Source organism: Pinus tabuliformis, chromosome 8 (genome assembly GCF_031772625.1).
Source record: "Pinus tabuliformis cultivar Carrire ecotype Pingquan chromosome 8, CPIR1, whole genome shotgun sequence".
In the NCBI taxonomy this organism is placed as follows: Eukaryota; Viridiplantae; Streptophyta; class Pinopsida; order Pinales; family Pinaceae; genus Pinus; species Pinus tabuliformis.
This window is the reverse complement of record NC_142294.1, coordinates 1,846,620,205-1,846,641,941: the sequence shown is the minus strand read 5'-3', so window position 1 is coordinate 1,846,641,941 and position 21,737 is coordinate 1,846,620,205. Positions and strand designations below refer to the sequence as shown.

Sequence of the window (21,737 nt, the reverse complement as noted above, 5' to 3'; positions counted from 1 at the left end):
CGCTTTTCCTTGCATGAAAGTGCGTGAACTTTTTCTCTTCATGAAATAAACTTTTCTCTGCATAAAAGTGCATGAAATTTTCTCTACATGAAATAAACTTTTCTCTGCATAAAAGTGCGTGAACTTTTCTCTACATGAAATAAAATTTTCTCTACATATAAGTGCGTGAACTTTTCTCTACACTAATTTATTATCTGAGATGAGTGGGTTGCCATCAAGTACAACATATGTATCATAAAGCCATACCAGAATCATAATGCCAACAGGCTTCCTTGTTGCCATAATTTTTCTTTCCATTTTTCTTTCCAACTTGAATGCCTTCTCCAATGAATCTGGTTCCCAAAGGTGAACCTCATGTTGGATGTTATCTTTTAAAGTCCCTATGAACACATAAATCCTATGCTCCTATGGAATATCTTTTACCCTTATATCCAATTTTTGGAAGTCCTCAATGTGCTCCATAATTAAACCCATTTGTTTGAGATTTATCAATTGGCTAAAAAGGTGTTGCTTTCCATATCCTCATAATGTGCTACCATTTCATTCGTAAAAATAGCCCAAGTGAAAATTTGTTTACGAGGGCAAAGCCATCGATACCATACAAATTGATTTGGTTCCAAATATAAAGTTGCAATGCATACCTTTTGTGTGTTTTGCACATTATGGAGATCGAAAAATTGCTCCATCTATAGTATCCATGTTCCGAGACCCTTGCCATCAAACTTCCTCATATCAATATTTGGAACATGGTGGTTCTTCGATCCAACGTTAGAGTCTATGAAATCATGATTAACCTTTATTTTGTTCTCATCATCAGTTTCCTTTACTACCCTTTCTCCATTAGTAAGAATTTCTTGTAGACACTTTTTCAAATCTATCTTCAAATCTTCCATGCCTTTCTTGAAATCATCCATCTTAGCTTCCATGCCATCCATCTTAGCTTCCATGCTATCCATCTTAGCTTCCATGCCTTTCTTTAAAACATCCATCTTAGCTTCTACATATTTCTTTAAACAATCCATCTTACTTTTTGTTACTTTTTGTGTGTGTGAAATTTGTTGCACTTGGTCTCGTAATTTTGATATATCATGTTGCATTTCTTCCTCTTACTCATGAGTAATGCTAGAGCTTTTAGGTTTCTTACTAGATGTTTCCATTTTCTTTCTTCGGGGCATCAATTACCGATAATAATTCTTGACTATGTCCTTTGAATTCCTTCAAAGTAATTTTTCAAACTAAGCTTACACAAAAATTTTAAAAAAACTACACACCTTTTTTCACTTTGTAGGAGCTCGATATTGAATCTGATGTATCTATGTAATTTTGGATCTCCCAGGTTTGAAATTTCTTCCTGTGGTAACCTCTGAGAATGTTTCTAACCCCACAAGTCTGATCAATATTGGATTCTCTAATGAAGAGTTATGCCAAATCTCCCATGATGACCTGAGTATAGAATGGTTCAGTAGAGCGAACGCGTACAACGTGCCGTGGGTAACTGTTTCAACCTTAGGTTGTGAAAATGATACCCAAAAAACCTATCGTCCATTCTGTTCATGTAAATTCTTACGAAAATTAAATCTGATGCCCATAGTGGAAGTTATGATGATTTTCCGAAGGTGATATGTTTGGAATGTAATTCTGGAGTCTGCAAAATTCCTAACCTCCTTAGATTATATCTACCACAATATAGTGAGACAGAAACTAAAATTCAGAGCCGAGGTTCAGACCCATTATGTCTCAAATGGGTTTTGTTTTTAGCTTCTGAAACTTCGTATTGAAAGTTGTATAGCGAACATTCCATGATGACCTAGTTTAGATGAAATTTTGGAGCTTGCAAAAACCCTAACTTACTTAGATCATATATCCGCAAAATATAGCGAGAAAAAATCTAAGATTCGGACCCAAGGTTGAGCATTATTTATTATCAAATGGGATTTTTTTTATCTTATGAAACGTCCCAAAAAAAAGTTATAGCGAAAATTCCACTATGACCTATTTGGAGCAGCGAAACCCTAGAATCCAAAGCTCTGATACCAAATATTATGAAACCAACTCAAAAAAAGATAGAAAAGATAGATCAACGCCTTATAAATCAACGTCTTCGAGGGGCCAACCTCCTTTACATTACACAAATGAACAATTCTTGGATGATTCAAATAACAAAACCTCTTTTCTATATATAGGAGTTTAAGGGGTCACAATATAACCAAGCTGACCTAATAATAATAATATGAAGGCACAAAAATAACAATAGAGGGATTCTATGGGGCACAATAATAATAATAAGGGATACAATGAGAATAGTAATGGGGGAGTCACTAGTATTATAGGGACCTAACATGCCAACACAAGACAACTCCTCCATGACCACCATGCTAAAAAAAGTCTACATCATCAAAGATTGACATCAATTGCAACATAACCAACTCAATGCCTATACAAGCAGCTGCCACCTTACTACAAGGTGGACATCAATACATCAACTTGGATAGATAGGGTTGACATCAATGCCAACATAAGCTAGATGACATCATCATACAAATTCCAACATGAAATAGTTGGAACCATGAACATGATTGTGATGCAGGAAAGTGTTCCCTCTGCAGACAGAGGCAACCCCTCTAGCCCTAGAGTGGGTCTAGTCACAAACAAGGACAGATCAACAATAGCTTTCCTTAAATAGTTCAAGTTGGAGGCCTACCTCAACCGGTGGTCGATGGAGTTGCATTGCACTGCTCCAGCTTCCGCTTCCTAACGAGTGATCAACCTGAAACAATGCAAAGGAAATACAACAAAGCACGTATCTGGAACAACAAATGATCTATTTACTCACAAAGTCAAGAAGTCATGAGCTATCTAGTACATTACATACAAGACATAGGAAAGCATCATTTATTGCATTAATTATGAAATAAGAGTAAGCTTACAACCAAAGTCTTGACGTCACAAGCCTTCTCAGAGAGATCCAGCCAGCATGTTCCTCAAGCATTCACTCTTTGAAGATGGATCTCCCAACATACAAGTCCCTCTCACTCACAATTTTTACACAAGATTAAGGGCACTTCACAACCTTCCTCAATCTATCAACAATCCCACATTTGTCACACTCACACCAGCTATATAGCAAACTCACAAGCACTAACAGTACTATCAGTCACTCCAAAGACTAAGAATTCCAAACTAAAAAACTAGCAACACATAACAATGGTGGGAGTTTAAATAGGAGAAGGAGTCTCCATGAAAGGTGGAAGAGTGAGCTTATCTCCAAGGAGGGTAGCACAAATGACGGAACAACCACGCCAGAGAAAGGAGGGCGACATAAACTAGGCCAACAGCCAAGTCTGGAGTCATCTAGAAGGCCGACTGTTGGAACATATTCACCCAATCTGGATCATCGTGGGCACATAACTGGTCTTACGCGCTGACATCGCTATTGAATAACGTAGCTAGTCAGGTCATCGCTCAGGATCACAAGCGAGAGTCGTGCTGGCACATAAAATCTGACCATCGCGGGAATCAGGTGTACTTCCGCGATGGCAGTGCTTCTGGACTGTTTTGGAGCGCCCTTCAGCACGTTTATTTAGCCAATAGATGCAATGAGGTAGAAACCTTTGGAAAAGTGGGTCATTTGGAAACATCAGAGAGCATTTGTCTAATATGAGCATGAATGACTTGGACACATGACATAGTAGGAGACTGGGATGAAGACAGTGAAAAATTACTGTGTAATAGATGCCCCCTAAAGTATGAAGCCCGAGAGACTGGGAGGGGTGAAACGCTTTATGAAACTTACTGAGCTAGAACACCATCTGGAAGAACCTGCACGCAACTACAACTAATATCTTTGATGATGAATTACATGTAGTCTAGGCATGGGCACAGCCATCCAAAAGACATACGAAATAGGTCTGTGGTATGGACGCAGCCATCCAGCTAATGAGACAATGATGATGATAAAGGTATGGTCGCAGCCATCCATGAAGACTCAGCTATGATCATAGCCATCCTTCAATGAGTCATTTAATCATAAACCAATCCACGCAGCCCGAGCATGTGTAATCTGAGTTCGGGGTCTTGAACCCATCCAATCATAGTACAAAACCTAACATGCGAATAGATTTGCTGAGGTCAAGCATGATAGAAAATCGCTTTATTACCGGTCAATGATGAAAACCGTTAACAAACGCGAGAGAAACCACCAATAATGCTAATGGTTCTCAAGGTACTGTCTAGCACAATCCACGAAGTGTGAAAAAGGAACTGAAGTTGAACACTCATGGAATCACCCAATCGACGACCAATGATGAAAGTCGACCGTCAAGTGCGAACAACTTTCCATTGAGGCATGCAAGCTCTAAGGTACCAAAGGGGGATCTCTAGGTCAATCTCCTGGATAATGAGCTGGTGTCGATAGGAGACGACCCATCGCAAGAGGGCCATAATATTTCCCCCACCAACAACACGAGATAAGGAACAAGTGGCAGATGGCGAAACAAAGTATCAGAGGAGAAAGCGAGGGTGCAAACTGCAGAAGGATTATACTCTTGAACATGTCGGCGACACGACTCCGGAGGGGGGGGCGGCAGCATTCAGGCACCAAGGGATCAGAGGCTTGATGGAGACAGCATGAATTGAATGGAATGAGGCTAGAATGATAACCCAAACCTGCGGAAGGCTAAATGACGACGTATGGATATCCCAACCCGACAAGAAGCAAAAGTGTTCATGTTCAAGAGTGACTAGCTGTCATAGACAATCAATGATAAACCTGTTGTTGAGTCCAACCTAGTAATATTTTAATGAGCCCTAGGAAGGAGAAGCTCGAGTCTCGTCATGGCGATGAGTCCAATGTCGTCAGGGTTTAATGAATCTGACATAGGTAAAACTCGGAGTCTTTTTCATGTTTAGAGAGTTTGAAAAAGACACGGGAAAGAAAACTCCAGGGGGGGTCCTTTTTCATAGATTTGTGTCTCTTGAGCTCGAAAAAGTATAAAACGATACTCGAAAGAACTACCCGACCATTATGATCGAGGAGTACTTTTCGTAACTAGTGACTTCAACCCAAAAAAGTAGAAAAGTAGTCGGAAGCATGTCGTTTCGTAACCGATAACGAGCTTGAAATGAAAAAGGCCTGGTAATCTTTTCATTTTTACGCGGTCGGAAAAGAGCTTAAAGTAGACCGCCTCTTATTCCATTTAACGAGTTAAAAGGGAAAACTCGGCAATCTTTTCGTCTTTAAACTGTCGAAAAAGAGTTGAAGTCGGACCTCCATTTTTATTCTCTTTAACGAGTCAAAAAGGGAAAAATACTTGGCAATATTTTCATCTTTTACGAGTCAGAAAAGAGCTTAAAGGAGACTCGTCCTAGAGGAACGAGTGGTATAAAGGGTAGCAACTGGTTCCGGCAATGGTGGAACTACTCAAAACATGTAATGGTCAAGAGGTTGGCTAATAAAACCACTCATCGCTGCAGTTCCTCAGGAAAGGATAAAAAATCAAGTGAAAGCATATGATTAGCCAAAGAGATGGTGGCAATGGAATGAAACAACCAAGGCTCATCTAGAAAAATTTAGCAGATAAATGGAAATCACGAGATGTAAATCAGGTATGGGTTCATTTTTACACAAGCTTGAACCATGGATAACTCTGCTTGGATTCGGTTTCATGTTTACACAAGCTTGAAACGAAAAACTATTCTTGTTATAAGTTCACATGCCCCCAGCATAATGACGAAAATCGAGGTACATGCCCCCCAAGCTTCATTGCATTCAACAAGGTGGATGGAATGAAGGTTCACTTTCGAGATCTTGGAAAGACTCGACTTGGATTTTACGAGATCTTAATCAAAGACTTGATTTTGGAAGGGAGGTGTTTCATTTTTTAATGAGGTTGACATAGTAAAAGAACTATCCTCATAACCTTGGTTTCATTTTTTAACGAGGTCGACACAAGATTAGAACTATCCTCGGACACCTTGTTTCATTTTTTAACGAGGTAGACACAGGAACAAACTATCATCATGACACCTGCTCATGGGCCATATTAGAACATGGCTCCCAAGAGGTCTTCACAGGATGGAAGAAACACACTTTGGGAGGAATACACGTCATGATGCACCAATGACAGATCGGGTTCCAATGCCCCCAGTACATGATGTACAAGACCATCTACATGATCAGTAGTAGATGCGGAGACGGAACATGTAGCCACATAATTGACTTGTGGCAAGGAAGGTACTACTTGAGAGCAAGAACCGAGAGGGGATGACAGTTGTGTAGGAGGCACCGGGGGACTAAAGAATGATAATTGATCAATAGTCACCATTCTTCCATCGTGTGGAAAACAAACCACACGGAAAAGTGAAGAAACAAGAGCCCCCATGGCATAAACATAGTCACGGCCAAGGAGAGCACTGAAATCTAAAGCACCTTGGACAACCATGACATCTATATAGACGGTTTTGCCCCCCAAAGTAATAGGAAACTTTGGGAGGATCCCTAAAGGTTAACTGGTTCCTCCGTCAAATGCCAACAAATTCTGTGTGACTGGCACAAGCTGTGGGGAGCCCAAAGCTTGCCAAGTAGTGGAAGGCATAAGACTGATAGATGCACCCTCATCCAAGACAGTGCCAGGTACTGCCTTCTCATAGGCATGTATTGTAATCTAGAAAGGCACATGGGATGGAAGGCGGAATGTAGTCAAATGACTCCAATCGAAGGAAACGACTGAACTACTTTGTGGGGGAATCATATGATTGCCCCCCTGCTCTACAGGAACCGAAGAAGGACTCTCGTGATCAGGAGGGATAGGAGGGTCTTTCTCGGACTCTGGAGAATCTGACGAGATGAGAAGAACATGAGCATGATGCTCTTTCGAAACAGAGTGATTAACAGGTGGTGAACCTAAGTTGACACTCTGTCCGACCAATGGTTGGTCCAGAATAGGCTGAGCACAGTGAGGCTCAGAAGGAGGAGGATGGACAAGAGAAGAATCTAAGTCAATCTCTTTGTCAATAGGGAGAGGGTCTGAAGAGAGCCTATGATAACCAACGAGAAGTTGGGGTGAAGAAGCTGTAAGACTTTCCAAAACAGCGGAAGCTTTATCCATGAGCGGAAAAAGGTGAAGGGGATGGTTTCCTTCACATATCCTACAGGGGAATCGAATCTTTCCTTTCTTCTTACCATTGCCAGTTGATAAGGTATCATCGTCATGAGCTTTAGAGGACGATGAGGGATGAGCCAGATCACGAGACCATACTTCTAAGATCCTAGGGATGCTGGGACAATCACGAAGAAGATGGTTACCCTTGCACAATTTACAAGGAAACTTAACCTTCCGCGGAGGGGCAGAAGGTGTTCCGACTTGAGATGTACTCGGAGTAGTAGCTGCACAGGTGGCCTCATGTTTATCGGACTTATTCTTCTTCTTCTTCATCTTCTTCTTCTTCTTCTTAGCCTCCTGGTTACTAGATATGGAACTTTCACCAGGCGAAGGAGGGGAGGAGGGCGGAGAAGCAGGGGAAGAAGGTGCAGGCTCATCCTTGGAATCAACATGTCGTGGTTCAGATGAAGGAGACAGTGGAATAGGATTCATGATGCTCGAGACCACCGAGGTTGAAAACAACCATACGAGCAAACCGATGGTTAACCCAGGCAAAGACAATGTTGCCATATACAGAGCACCAACATTTCCAGAAGAAGGAAATGGACTAGGATTCCCATCTGGGGAAAGACCTTGTCTGATAGACTTGGGGATTGTTGCCATCAAGAACGAGCCTGAAAAACACTCTTATCACAACCAAGAACTCGAACTTTTACCAGGAATATTTCGTGGGCAATAAATTTTATGACTCAAGAACAAAACTTGACCTTTTCATCTTTAAAGAGTCGAGAAAAGGACCAAAAGATGACTCTAGTCGCCTTCGAATATTTAATGAGCCTGAAGTGACAAGTGCTCAGATGAACCTTTTCTTTTAGGGAGTCCGAAAAGGAACGAAAGTGACTACTCTGGAGAACTAGGCAAAAGGTTTACCAAACAAATCCGTAAAACTGCATATACACCTTGGTAGTCATATGAAAACCAAGGACTTTCCGTACGACAGTCAATCTTCCCGAATGCTGTGTTTGGTGCGTTACGATTTGCAAGGCGGCAGACACGGCTTCTTATGGATAAAGGATGATAACCTAGTGGAGTCTCCCCGCATATACTCAACGGTACATGGGAGCACAATTTCGTGCTAGACCACTATTGAGTCACAGAAGGAGGAATCACCCAACATTGAGGGCAAACAAAAGTGACTAGGTTTAACGACGCCGGAGCACGTCTCTAGCCTAGACCTCTAAATGTGTGCGTTATGTTCCAACGCGTTGTTAGATTTATTCAGTTCATTTTAGAGTTGATCTTGGATTATGTTTCAGTTTTCAGGCCTTACCGTATGTATATAACAAATCCTATGATGCAGCTAGAATGAATGAAATATCCTTTTTTTTCGATGAACACCTACATATGGGAGGGTAGAGAGATCATTCCCAAACCAAGAAAACCAAGATGACAAAGCAATCACTCAATGCAAATAGACATCAATTCCTAAAGTGCATAGATACTACTAATGAGAGATTTAATCATTCACTTTTTCAATATGCAACTTGAAATGCAAATTCACTTTAACTTTCATAGACTAAATGAAATGCAATCCTTTTGATTTTGATGTCTCTTAAATCTAAAATAAACTAATAAGCAATGAAAAAATGTGGAAAAATAGTTGATCCAAACAATTGTAATCTATGTCCGGGTAGTGAAGAGAAATCAAATCAATGCCAAGATTGGTCCAATAACAATCACTAAATAATCAACCAAAAGTAAGCAAAGGGGAAGGCTCAATCAAACAAACAACAAGCTGCCAACGAATCTCTGCAAACAAGCAACCAAGCCAAACTGATCCAAAAGACTTGAAACAATAAAACTAGGTCACAAAGCAAGAAAAACAAGATTCATTCCACAAAGCTCACAAGAGACTGCCTAAACCTCTAAACAGTGAAAAACAAATTATCAAACAAGTGAGGGCAGCAAGGGACTAGCAAGACTGATGGACTCAAGAGGCAGAATTGAAAAAATCAATTCTACAGCAATCAGCGCGGGTGATACACAATAAACAAGTGCTGATAAAGAGCAAACCATAGCAACAAAGTGATGTTAGCGCGGAAGTACAAGAATTTTCCGCAATGGTCCGATTTACGGAACCGTCGTGACTGTTAAGCTTAATTACGCGATGAACAGGATACTACAAAAGGGGTGACACGATGACAATGTGACTATTAAATTAAAAGCCGCGATGATGTTCAAAACAGTAACAGGCTAACCAAAAACTCCCAAATCAAAGACAATCAATCTTTAATCAAATAAGGGCATTTCCCAGATCACGCCAGGAAACTTAGAAGACTGGTAACTAATCCCCAAAACTTCAAAAGAGACTAAAACAAAAATCAAGACAAGAGTAAACAAGAAAAGAACAAAGGCCAAAGCTCCCCAGTGGAGTCGCCAATTTGTGATGCAGGAAAGTGTTCCCTCTACGGACAGAGGCAACCCCTCTAGCCCTAGACTAGGTCTAGTCACAAACAAGGACAGATCAACAATAGCTTTCCTTAAATAGTTCAAGTTGGAGGTCTACCTCAACTGGTAGTCGATGGAGTTCCGTTGCACTATTCCAGCTTCCGCTTCCTAATGAGTGATCAACCTGAAACAATGCAAAGGAAATACAACAAAGCATGTAACTAGAACAACAAATGATCTATTTACTCACAAAGTCAAGAAGTCATGAGCTATCTAGTACATTACATACAAGACATAGGAAAACACCATTGATTGCATTAATTATGAAATAAGAGTAAGCTTACAACCAAAGTCTTGACGTCACAAGCCTTCTCAGAGGGATCCAGCTAGCATGTTCCTCAAGCGTTCACTCTTTGAAGATGGATCTCCCAACATACAAGTCTCTCTCACTCACAAGTTTTACACAAGATTAAGGGCACTTCGCAACCTTCCTCAAGCTATCAACAATCCCACATTTGTCACAGTCACACCAACTATTTAGCAAACTCACAATCACTAACAGTACTATCAGCAATCACTCCAAAGACTAAGAATTCCAAACTAAAAAACTAGCAACACATAACAATGGTGGGAGTTTAAATAGGAGAAGGAGTCTCCATGAAAGGTGGAAGAGTGAGCTTATCTCCAAGGAGGGTAGCACAAATGACGGAACAACCACGCCAAAGAAAGGAGGGCGACATAAACTAGGCCAACAGCCAGGTCTGGAGTCATCTGGAAGGCCGACTGTTGGAACAAATTCAACCAATCTGGATCATCACGGGAACATAATTGGTCTTCCACGCTGACATTGCTATTGAATAACGTAGCTAGTCAGGTCATAGCTCAGGATCACAAGCGAGAGTCGCACTGGCACGTAAAATCCGACCATCGCGGGAATCAGGTGTACTTCCACGATGGAAGTGCTTCTAGACTGTTTTGGAGCGCCCTTCAACGCATTTATTTAGCCAACAGATGTGATGAGGCAGAAACCTTTGGAAAAGTGGGTCATTTGGAAAAATCAGAGAGAATTTGTCTAATATGAGCATGAGTGACTTGGACACATGACACAGTAGGAAGACTGGGATGAAGACAATGACAAATTACTATGTAACAATGATAATGTCAACATGTCATCATAATGGGAGCATCTAGGGTTATCAAATCAATCCAACTTTAAAACCTAAACCTAGTTAGCAATGAACTAGAGTTTCACTTTCAAGCCATAGAGTTTTACAACACATATTTCTAGGTTTTTTGGTACAAACCCTAGATTCCATTCATCAATAATAAGCCTTAGATATCAGAAACTATATCAGGTTAGAATTTCATTCATAGTGAAATCATTTTACATCTATCATTTCATTATCAAGTCCTAGAAACTTATAACAATCTCTGCTCATGTTCTGTTGTAAGCCCTAGATACAAACATGAAAACTTCAATGTTACATATTCAACAACTTTAACAAGTTATGGATTCATGCATATGGAATCACATACACCTAGGGCTTCATTCCTAGTATTTTACATTAACTATTACAAGGGTTTTTCCATAAATCCCAATTCACAAAACTGTAAAAATCTAGGGTTTCGTTATACAACCTAGACATCAACAACAAACCTTCAAACAGTATGGCTACATAATATCAACAAACCCTAAGAGAGTATGAATTCATCATATTTTATACACTTTATTGACAAACACTATGTAGGTTAGGATTTCAATAGCAGAATACCCTTAAGCATCAAAAAGCTAAGTTTTTATAGTGAACACTAAAGACTAGGATTTTATCAAAATGAACAAACAAAAAAATATTATATGATAAGGGTAGATTCAATCTAAAGATTAATTATCCTAACAATATTGAATCTTAATGATTCTATAGTGAATCCTAGACATGTAGAAGTTAGTAATATAAATTAAATGAAAAATGATCGTACCTTCTTATATGAAGACTACTTGCTACATAGCTCGAGATGTTCCTATCACAAACCTTGTAGCGTATATTGTACAACAGGTACATGTATTTCCTTTGAAGTCTCCCTATGAATATAACCTCATTCCATTTTAATCAAGAGTATACCTACTATAAGTAATCTAAAGATTAATTATCCTAACAATATTGAATCTTAATGATTCTATAGTGAATCCTAGACATGTAGAAGTTAGTAATATAAATTAAATGAAAAATGATCATACCTTCTTATATGAAGACTACTTGCTACACAGCTCGAGATGTTCCTATCACAAACCTTGTAGGGTATATTGTACAACAGGTACATGTATTTCCTTTGAAGTCTCCCTATGAATATAACCTCATTCCATTTTAATCAAGAGTATACCTATTATCTTTTTCTTTCCAAGGAAAATACAATAGAAATATCAAAAGATAAAGTTATAAAAAATAATGCTTATCTTTTATGAAAAGGTGGAAGTTTCTTCTAAAATATACAAGCACAAGGCTATAATGACAAACTTCAAACCCTGAGTCATTTTTCAAGATATCAATTCTAGGTTTTCGAATTCAATTCTATATTTACTATAATTTCAAATTTCTCTCTTTACTATCTACAAACCCTAGATATTAATAATCTCAGCTTTCTATAGGGTTAAGGGTTCTCCAACTTTGATTCTACAAACCCTAAATCAAAAATGAAATTTTTGGAATCCTAATTTAATATAGATTTCTAAGACCATAAATAAATATACGTACCTTTTTTTATTCTTACCTTTGAAAGTGACTTTCTTTCAAGGATTAAGTTGTACCTTCTTTGGTTCTTCCTTCAAAAATGCCAATTCAAGGTATTCTTTCTTGGGTATATTAACATCTGCTTCCTTTTTTGTTGTTTTAGATCTCTAACTTTGCTTTTATAATTATTTCCTACATCAAACATTACAAGCACTAATAACTAACTTCAAGCTTTAGTTACTCTAGTATACTTATGTAAAATATCTTCTTTTAGAATTTCATTTTTTCCTTATAACATGAATATATCATTATTTTATTTTGTTAGGGTCGGCTTCAAGACCTTACCTAGGTTTTCACCATAAATATGTATAGTGCCTTACTTTTCGAAACTTTGATATTTTGTCAAGATGCTTATTCTTTAAAAAAATTCATATTGTGGTATTGACAATTTTTGATATATTCCATTCGATTCTTATGACCGATTTCAAAGCTTATATTATTTTGCAACTGTATATATTCTCATCTTTGGGTTATTGTATTAGATCTTCTTTAGCCTTTTTTTCTTTTTTCTTTAGTTTCTATCTCATTTTTTTAGATATTATGTAATTATATATGTGCACAGGTATTCTTCCTCCTCCATAGTGATTTTGTTTCCTTTAGATATTATGGTCATAGAAGTTTTATAGTAGGCTTATAATGCTTCTAAAATGAATCTATTATAGTCCATTTAATACCTTGACCTTTTGTTTGTTTCTAGTCCTTGAAGTATATGATTTAGTCATATTTACAGTTATGCACATAATATTTATAACTTCATATTTCTGAGATAAGTTAAGACCCTTAATTTTATACACAAAACATTTCTCTTTATCTCATAGATTTTGGACTTGACTAGGCTTCTACCCTTTTTATTTGGATCTACAAAAAGTTAATTGACTCATTTCATTGTTATGGATTTCATTTTTTGTTAACTGACCTTAATTACCTAAGCATATGGCCTAATTTCAAAGGTATGGTCTTGTAATCATGTCGAGAATGTGTTATCTTGTTTTGGTTCTCCTTCTAGATGCCTCATCCTTCAATGTTAGATTTGAAATACTTTTTATTTAACATAGTAATGATCTTCTAGCTACATTGATTCGCTGACCTTTGCTCTGATACCATACTAGGAAATCATGGGCAACATAGTTAGGGTTATATTAATTGATTTCTCTTATAACTTAATAGTTCCTTGTGACATTATTTTATGTCCTTATTCTTCATGTTACTATTGCATTCTTTATCATAAAGCAACTACCAAGACATGAAGATCATCAAAAACAAATGGACACTAGATGTAGGCACTCAACTAGGGAAAAACCCCTATGAATGGGAAAAGCTAGTCAAATTCCTCCTCTAGTAGATTCAAATCAAGATGAGAATATCAAACACCTTTGAACAAAACTTTCACACCCTCCAATCCTCCAATTTAGTATCTATTGTAACCAAGTAAAATAGTAGTAAAATATTCAAGTCCACATAGATCAACTTTCTGCAATCCTAAGATTTCCTATCCTCTTTGCAATTGTAATATGTTCTTCTCTATGGTTGTAATTTTGGTCCTCTCTCATGTGTTATAAAATAATGCATATTTTCGACTTATTTTTCATCTTATACTTTGCATTCACCTTTCTAATTGAAAAATTGGAGAATGAATGTCTTGTATGTCTATAAACTAGGTTAAGTTCATTTGCTATAAATAATGGCTTCTATTTTTATTTTGACGCTGACATGAACAATAGGTAGGCTGACTTTTAGAATATAGAGTTTCATTTGTAGAAGATGGAGTTGACTTGAAGGATGGAGGCTTGTTATACACTTTTAATCAAAAAATTATTTTTCTTCTTTAACATAAGAATCCTAAGAAAAGTCTTTTACATAAAGACTATGACTATAGTTTTTGACACAACCCTAGAAGCTTATAATGGAGTCTTGACCTACAATAAGCATGAAACCCATGCCAAAAATAATAAATCTTTTTGTTTCTATTTACATTACATGATGACTCAAATACAATTATGAAGACCAACACTAGCTACATTCTTCGATAGCGTTCACTATAGCCAACTTCCTATATTGTGGGGGAAAGTTTGGGATCATTATTGTATTTGTTGGAACAAAGCCAAATCTGAAAATGCACCAAAGTAAAAGGAGTATGGGACCTTGGAATTTCTAATTACAACATTGGTTTCACAAATATTTCTAGCTTAATACAAAATGCTGACAATAATAGTCTTTAGTTTTAGAAAATAATAATTCTCCATGTTACGAGAAGATACTTGACACCTAGTCAATTTGAACTCACTTGCAATCTCCATGATAGTTTTTGGTGGGCCTACAACCTCATTGTGGGAAGAGGTACCTAAAGATAGTTCACAAGAAAGGTTAGTAAGAATTATTTATATAAGTATTGCATTAATTTTTCATGTGATATCTTCTCGTCTACTCACATGAAATCACTGATAGAGTTTATTGACCATGATTGATTATTAAGGCCTTTTATAGAATAGAATAGGGAAGTATCAACTTTTAAGAAAGCAACATCTCAAATTCCTTCCATGAGACAATGAAAATATCCTAGATACCTAGAGCATGTATTTTGTGGAAGTTGCAAGGTTATATTTACATAAGCACCACAAAAACCCCTTCCTTCTACCTCTGATGGTGCACATGATGCAGAGAAAAAAATTGATATGATAGCTTCATTAATTTTCACAGAAATACTCTTTTCGGCTACTATCGTAAAACATAACTTACAAGTTACTGAACTAGATATTTTCATCTAGTTGTTTTCATATAACCTACATGGAAAGACTTCATGCCCCAGAAATTTTTCAAGCTCGAGTCATTTTTCTGGTAACACATTATCTTGTTCACAACAATGAAAAAACAATATGAAGCATCAAGGTTATAATACCCTTCGACCATTATATCCTTCATGGAATAGTTATTAAAAGCAATGTATCCTAGGCCTGAATCAAGGGAGATCATGTTTGCCTCCTTACTTTTTATTGCTTTCATATAGTCAAAATTTGTCTTCCTCTTTACACTGCAATATAAAAAGGTTATTTAAGTCGTATTCATTCACTATAAAGAAAAGTTGTTTGTTGAGTGAAATGTGAATATTCAATCAAATTGGAAATAGTTTAGGTAACTGACATACCACCACCAGCTGTAATCATCCATTGGACTCAAAAGACGTATATAATATTAAAAATTCACAAACTCATCGTGTACTGCACACCATTTCACAACCTTATACCTAGTTTCTTCAGGTAGCTTTCTACTTGAATTAGTTTATTCATTCATATCTATAATTGGATCAATGTCTTTCGTTTTTGGTTTAGGTGTTGAGGAGTTATCACTTGTAGGTGTAGTGATTGCAAGGGGTGATGGGGAAGGAGCAAGTGCATCTTCTAAGGTGGCTGTCAAAGCAGGTGAAGATTATTTTGAATCAATATTTCCAGAAATGATTGCAAGAGGTGAATGAGAAAGAGCAAGTTCATATGCTTTTGAATAAATATTTCTGGAACTAAGAATTGGATTTGGTGTTGGTCCTTTCTTAGAAGCTATAAAAAAGAATGCAACTATAAACATACCATGGATTTAAATGCCTCTTTTATTTCAATCATTTGATGAAACTTCACTTATTTTAATGTAAGCAAATAAAACTTCCTATTCATTTTAGAATACAAGATGTATGAATCCTTTTGATGAACACCCCTTATAATGTTGCGTTACTTGGATTTACATAAGCTAGATGCATTGAATAAAATTGTTAGAATTCAAGCTCAACCTAGAGAAATTCATTTTATTATCCATATGATAAATTTTGAAATGTCGTCTTCGTTAAAAATGTGTTTGTTTAGCATAGAACTCTTGGATACAATTTTATAATAAAAACGGAAAGTTTTAACATTTTTATTTTTTTTTCCGAAGAAAAAGCGAACTTTTAATTAAGAAAATAAAAAGTTACATTGCATATGCTGAGCATCTCCAATACTGCTGATTGATTGACCATGCAATCATTCACAACCTCCTTGCTGTCTTTTTGTTCACTGATTCAGAGCAAAATTTTCTGAAGTATACAGCTATATTTAATTACAGTCATTGTCCAAGTAAGACCTCGCCTGAAAAGGAAGTTCTAAAAACATGTAAAAAGCATAATTTTGTGTCTTTTGGGTCTCCTCAACAGAGAGGAAAACAACCCACAAAAAATTAATGATCCATAATTAACCAAGAGTTTTGATTAAGTGAAAGTCTCAGTAAAGTCTGTGCATGTAGAAAAAGAAATATGTAGATATACAGAAAACAAAAAACATCATCTGGAGATATTATGCATATGGCGGCTCCTCTGAAGATAGAACCTGTCCTTGACAGTCTTCCACTATTTTCCACCCTCCCAAAGCTTGCTGCAGACCTTCCTTAGAAAGCTTGTCCGCAGCGTCGTTGCAGTCCCTGTAGATATGGCATATTGAAAAAATGTTAAAAGATGATTTTAATACCTGTAGTTCATCCAGCATAGGTTTCAAGATTTGATTTTTGCAAGAACTTTTCCCGTTGACCCAGTTAATAACATTGAGAGAATCTCCAAAGATCTGAACAGTGAAGGTGTTTCTTTGTATAAGCCAACATAAGAGAAGTCTCAGTGCTGACATTTCGGCGAAATTGTTTGATCCTGACCCCAATCCAACTGAGGCTTTGAGGGAGTGGTTTGCATTTAGATGGATGATGATTCCTGCACCTGCTTGGTTATTTTGAGAGGCTCCGTCAAAGAACGCCCATGGGATGCCTTCTTTGATTTGCACTGTCTTATTTATATTTTGAGGACTTTTTTCTTCAGGTTCTGGAATAGAAGTGTATATGGAAACCGCTTGAGTGGCAGTAACATTTGGCTGTGTTCCCTTATCTTGGAAGATAGTTCTATTTCTAGCTAGCCAGACTCCCCAACAGATGATGGGCGGAAGGTTTCTTAAATTTCCATTCGGATATTGCTGCCACCATTTTGACCATGCCTCGTCCAGGTTCCCGTTCCCCCACTGAAACTTTTTATTCAACAATTTTTCTACCTCCCCCCAGATTTTTGAAGTTTCAGAGCAATGTAGAAACAGATGGGAGATTGTTTCCTCTTCATTCTTGCAAAGGGAGCACCTCCCAGGACCATACATGTATCTAGCCTGGAGAATGTCCCAAGTTGGAATTTTCCTTCTGAGGAGACACCAGAAAAAGAGTCTGGCCTTCGCTGGGCATTTAAGCTTCCAAATTTGTTTTGACCACCACTCGGGTTCTCCCCACCCTTTTCTAGATTGAATGAACTTGTATCCGTCTTTTGGGGAGTAATCTCCAGTTTCTCCATGGGCCCAAATCAGACTGTCCGGACTGTCTTTTAACCTTACATTGGAGCGAACAAGTTCTTGAGTGAAAGAATGCCATTCATTCCACCACCTCTGATCCAGCTGCAAGTCCCCTCCATCTTTCCATGCCTGACTCCATATGTTCGAATGACCTACCTTTTCCACCTGGTCTAGAGTAAAGATGTTTTTTCCTTCTAAATGTCTAATTAGTCCAGGTGATAAAGCATAGTTCTCATTGCATCCTATCCAGGGATCTTTCCCAATCTTCAGGTTCCTACCATTCCCAACCTTCCATGCCAAACCTTGCTCAATAACCTTGAAAGATTCCACTGTTGCCTTCCATATCACCGAGGCATTCTGCTTGCTCTTTTCCGGGATTCTTATCCAATCCTCCAATGGAACCGGGTCTATATATTTTCTTTTTATCACTCTAGTCCATAAGTTCTCCATCTTTATAAGTCTCCAACCCGACTTTGCTGCCAGAGATAGACTAAAATCAGGGAGATTTTTGATCCCCCAGCCGCCCCATTCCTTAGACCTTGCCACTTTGTCCCAGCCCACCCATGGTAAGACCGAGTTTTCCTTGGAGCCATCCCATAAGAATCTGCTACAAAGTCTTCTGATCTTTTCCATAATACCTTTGGGGACCCACGTTAGTGCAGCCCAGTATACTGGTATGGCCAAAAGCACTGATTTTATAAGAGTCAATCGCCCCGCTCTCGAGAGCCATCTGAAACTCCAGTGCGAGATCCTGGATTCAATCTTTGCAATCAGCCAGTTCCAGTCCTCCTTCTTGTAGGCATTTGGTTTTAGCCAGAAGCCTAAGTACTTGAAAGGAAGTTCCAAAGTACTAGGCTGGAAAGGTAAGACAGATTGAAGCCTTTCCCTCTCCTGGGCTGCTAAACCTGTCATTATCAGCTGGGATTTCCTGTGGTTTATCTGCATGCCTGTTGCTTTCAGAAACAGATCTAATATAGATTTTAATTCCTTTATTTCATTTTGCTCAGTATTTGTGAAGATCAAAATATCATCAACAAAAAGGAGATGAGAGATAAATAAATTAGTAGCTACTTCAATACCTTTTACCTTCCCCTCCCTTCTGGCCTTATGGATCAGCTGGCTGAGACCCTCTGCAACTAGTAGGAAAAGAAGAGGGGACAAGGGGCATCCCTGCCTCAGACCCCTTTGGCCTTTGAAAAAAGGAGTAGCTGCTCCATTGATGAGTATTGCATAACTCACATTCGTGATACAGCCCATGATCCAACTGATGAAGGCAGGTTTAAAGCCGAGATGAGTTAGAAGCAGCCTGAGATATAGCCAATTTATCCTGTCATATGCTTTTGATAAGTCAATTTTGATAACAGCACCCTTCTTATTCTTCAGTCTCACACTATGCATAACCTCCTGAGCAACTCCTATGGCTTCATGAATTTGTCTACCCGATAAGAACCCGAATTGCTCCATTGAAATATGGCGAGACAAGATTGGTTTGATTCTGTTCACTATCACTTTTGCTATGATTTTATAGATACTGTTACATAGCGATATTGGCCTGAAATCTTCAAAACTATCCGGGACTTCATTCTTTGGAATGAGGGCTATAAAAGTGGCATTAAAAGGGCTGTAGACTTCACCTTTTTTCCTGGCCTCCTCTACCACTTCTGTGATTTCCGCCCCTATTAGATCGAAGAAGTGGAGGAAGAGTTATATGGACCATCCATCTGGTCCAGGGATTTTCTCTTTTGCCATTGATTTTATTGTAGGTTCCACTTCCTCCTCTGTAACCTCACAATTTAGGTCCTCCGCTTCATCCTCCTCCAAGAATCTTGGGAAACATTGAGCTGTCTTTATCACTTCAGCGATTGTGGTCTCTCTGGAGTCTGTAAAAAGCTTTTGGAAGTGTCTTTGTCCTAAATCAGACAAGAATTTGAAAGTCTGCACCTCCCTTCCTTCTTCATTTTTTAGGGCCCAAATAGTGTTTGACGATTTCCTTCCTTTGGCATAGTTGTGGAAAAACCTAGTATTTTCATCCCCCGCTTTAAGCCAGATTGCTCTACTCTTTAGTCTCCATTCCTCTTCTTTATCCAGAAGAATTTTGGTCTTAAGTTTCTCCAGATGAAGAATTTTATCCTTTGTAGCCTGCGACAAATAACCATCCTCCTCTATGCTTTCCAGCTTTTTAAGTTCCTCACATATCTTGGTGAAATTCTCGTTCTGGGCTTCCTTTCTTGCCTTTGCCCAGCTTATGGTGGCTTTCTTCAGCCTTTTGAGATTTTCCATAAACAAGAAACCTTTGTCCTCGGGTGCATTGTCTTCCGGATGCTTCCATGTTTGCTTGAAAAGATTGGAAAAAGACTCATCTTGTAGCCAAGATGAATTGAATTTGAAAGGAGCAGGGGGCTTGGGGGGGGGGGGGGGGAAGAGAATTCCAAAAATACAGGGAAGTGATCTGACAGCCCTTCTTCTTCAATCCATTGTCGAAACATTGGAATCCTGACTGCCAACTCATCATTTATGAGAAAACGATCTAGCCTTTTTGCCACTCTAGCATCCCCTGTTCTCCTGTTCCTCCAAGTCGGCTTTAATTTAAGCAGATTTATGTCGATTAGATTGTTAACAGTGAACATATTTAAGAAGAAGTCTGTTAGGGGGTCTTCCCTGGCCGAAGGACCCCAAGCCTCCGCTCTGCCAATAGAGAAATTTAAATCCCCTCCTAACACCAAGTTTTTTCCCTTCAAGAAAGATTTTGACATCAGGTCGTTCCAGAAAGATACCCTATCCTGACAGGGTCCATAAACATTGCAGATGGATAGTGGAAAGGCAAGCTCTGAGGTCTGAACTTCCATTCCCATAGCCTGCTTCGTCCCCCACTGATTGCAAACCTTTATTCTTCCTTCCTTATAGCCTATTGCCAACCCCCCAGAGTGGCCTTCTGAATCAATTGCTATGAATCTCCAACCAGGCAATAGGGCATTTAAAGCTAACTCCACTTCAGCTCCTCTTCCAAGGGTCTCTTGGAGAAAAAGGATGTCAGTTTTTGAGTTAAGAACCATCTCCCGTAGAGCCAGTTTTTTGGGTTTACTGGCTAACCCCCTACAGTTCCAAGAGGACAAGATCATTTTATAACCTCTTCTGGGGCCTGCACTGCTCTAAGAGCCCCAGTGATAGACTGTTGTTTTCCATCGGCTACATCAAACTTTGCTTTTATTTGTGCCATGGAGAGGTTGGATTTCCTGCCTCTTTTTTTCCTAGAGTGGCTTTGGGAAGGGAGAGGACCAATACCTCCTACAGAGACGGAAATATTAGGTTTTTGGTCTAAGGATCGAAGATTGTATGGGCAAGAGGGTGGAAAGCCGAGGGGCCAGGATTCTGAGAACCACCTTCACTGTTCAGGTCTAGGGAGGGTAATGCAGCCGAAAGGTCTTCTATACCAGTTCCCTCAATGTTTTCTACATGATTAATTAGACTATCATTTTTATTTGAAAAAACAAGCTTTTGTGAAGGAGTTTGCTCCATACAGACATCCATAGAAACAGAGGTATGAACAGGAGGAATGGATGATTCGAAACACATACCCATTGCTCCTTCAGATGGCTGTGACGACCCTTCATGTTGCTGCTCCTTTGCTGGGGCACTCTCCATGTCCAAATCCTTATCCGTCGAAATGGCTTGAGGAGCTTGTTGCGCTATTTCCGTCGGCTGCACTTCCATCTGGGCCACTGTCTCATTAACAGCATCTTTCTGCTCCGGTGAGGGATCCGGACCTTGAGAATGATGGATTGGGCTATAAATAGTCTCCCACTGAGCCGCCTCCCTTTGAAATCGTCGCCTACGCCTTCCAAGAGGGCATTCCTTTGCCAGATGCCCATACTCGTGACACCTGTGGCACCTGAATGGCAGATATTCGTAGTCCAGCATCTGTTCGAATACCATATCCTTGTATTGCAGGTTTATCTTCTTTGCAAGTCCTTTGCCCGGGTTCAAGCTGACTAAGATCCGAGCCATGGCTTTGTTCCGAGTTTTTAGAAAGGACATATCGGCTTCCAGAAAATTTCCCAATCTATCCCCTA

General features: G+C 38.8%; 1 protein-coding gene across 1 annotated transcript; it reads right to left on the bottom strand.

Moving 5' to 3' along the window:
* Nucleotides 1-19,371: 19,371 nt before the first annotated feature.
* LOC149243649 (uncharacterized) lies at nucleotides 19,372-20,720 on the bottom strand. The gene is made up of 2 exons (XM_089371269.1): nucleotides 20,106-20,720; nucleotides 19,372-20,001 (listed from the first exon to the last, which is right to left on the bottom strand). Exons 1-2 carry the CDS (start codon nucleotides 20,718-20,720, stop codon nucleotides 19,372-19,374), a joined length of 1,245 nt encoding a protein of 414 aa, XP_089227395.1.
* Nucleotides 20,721-21,737: the final 1,017 nt, after the last annotated feature.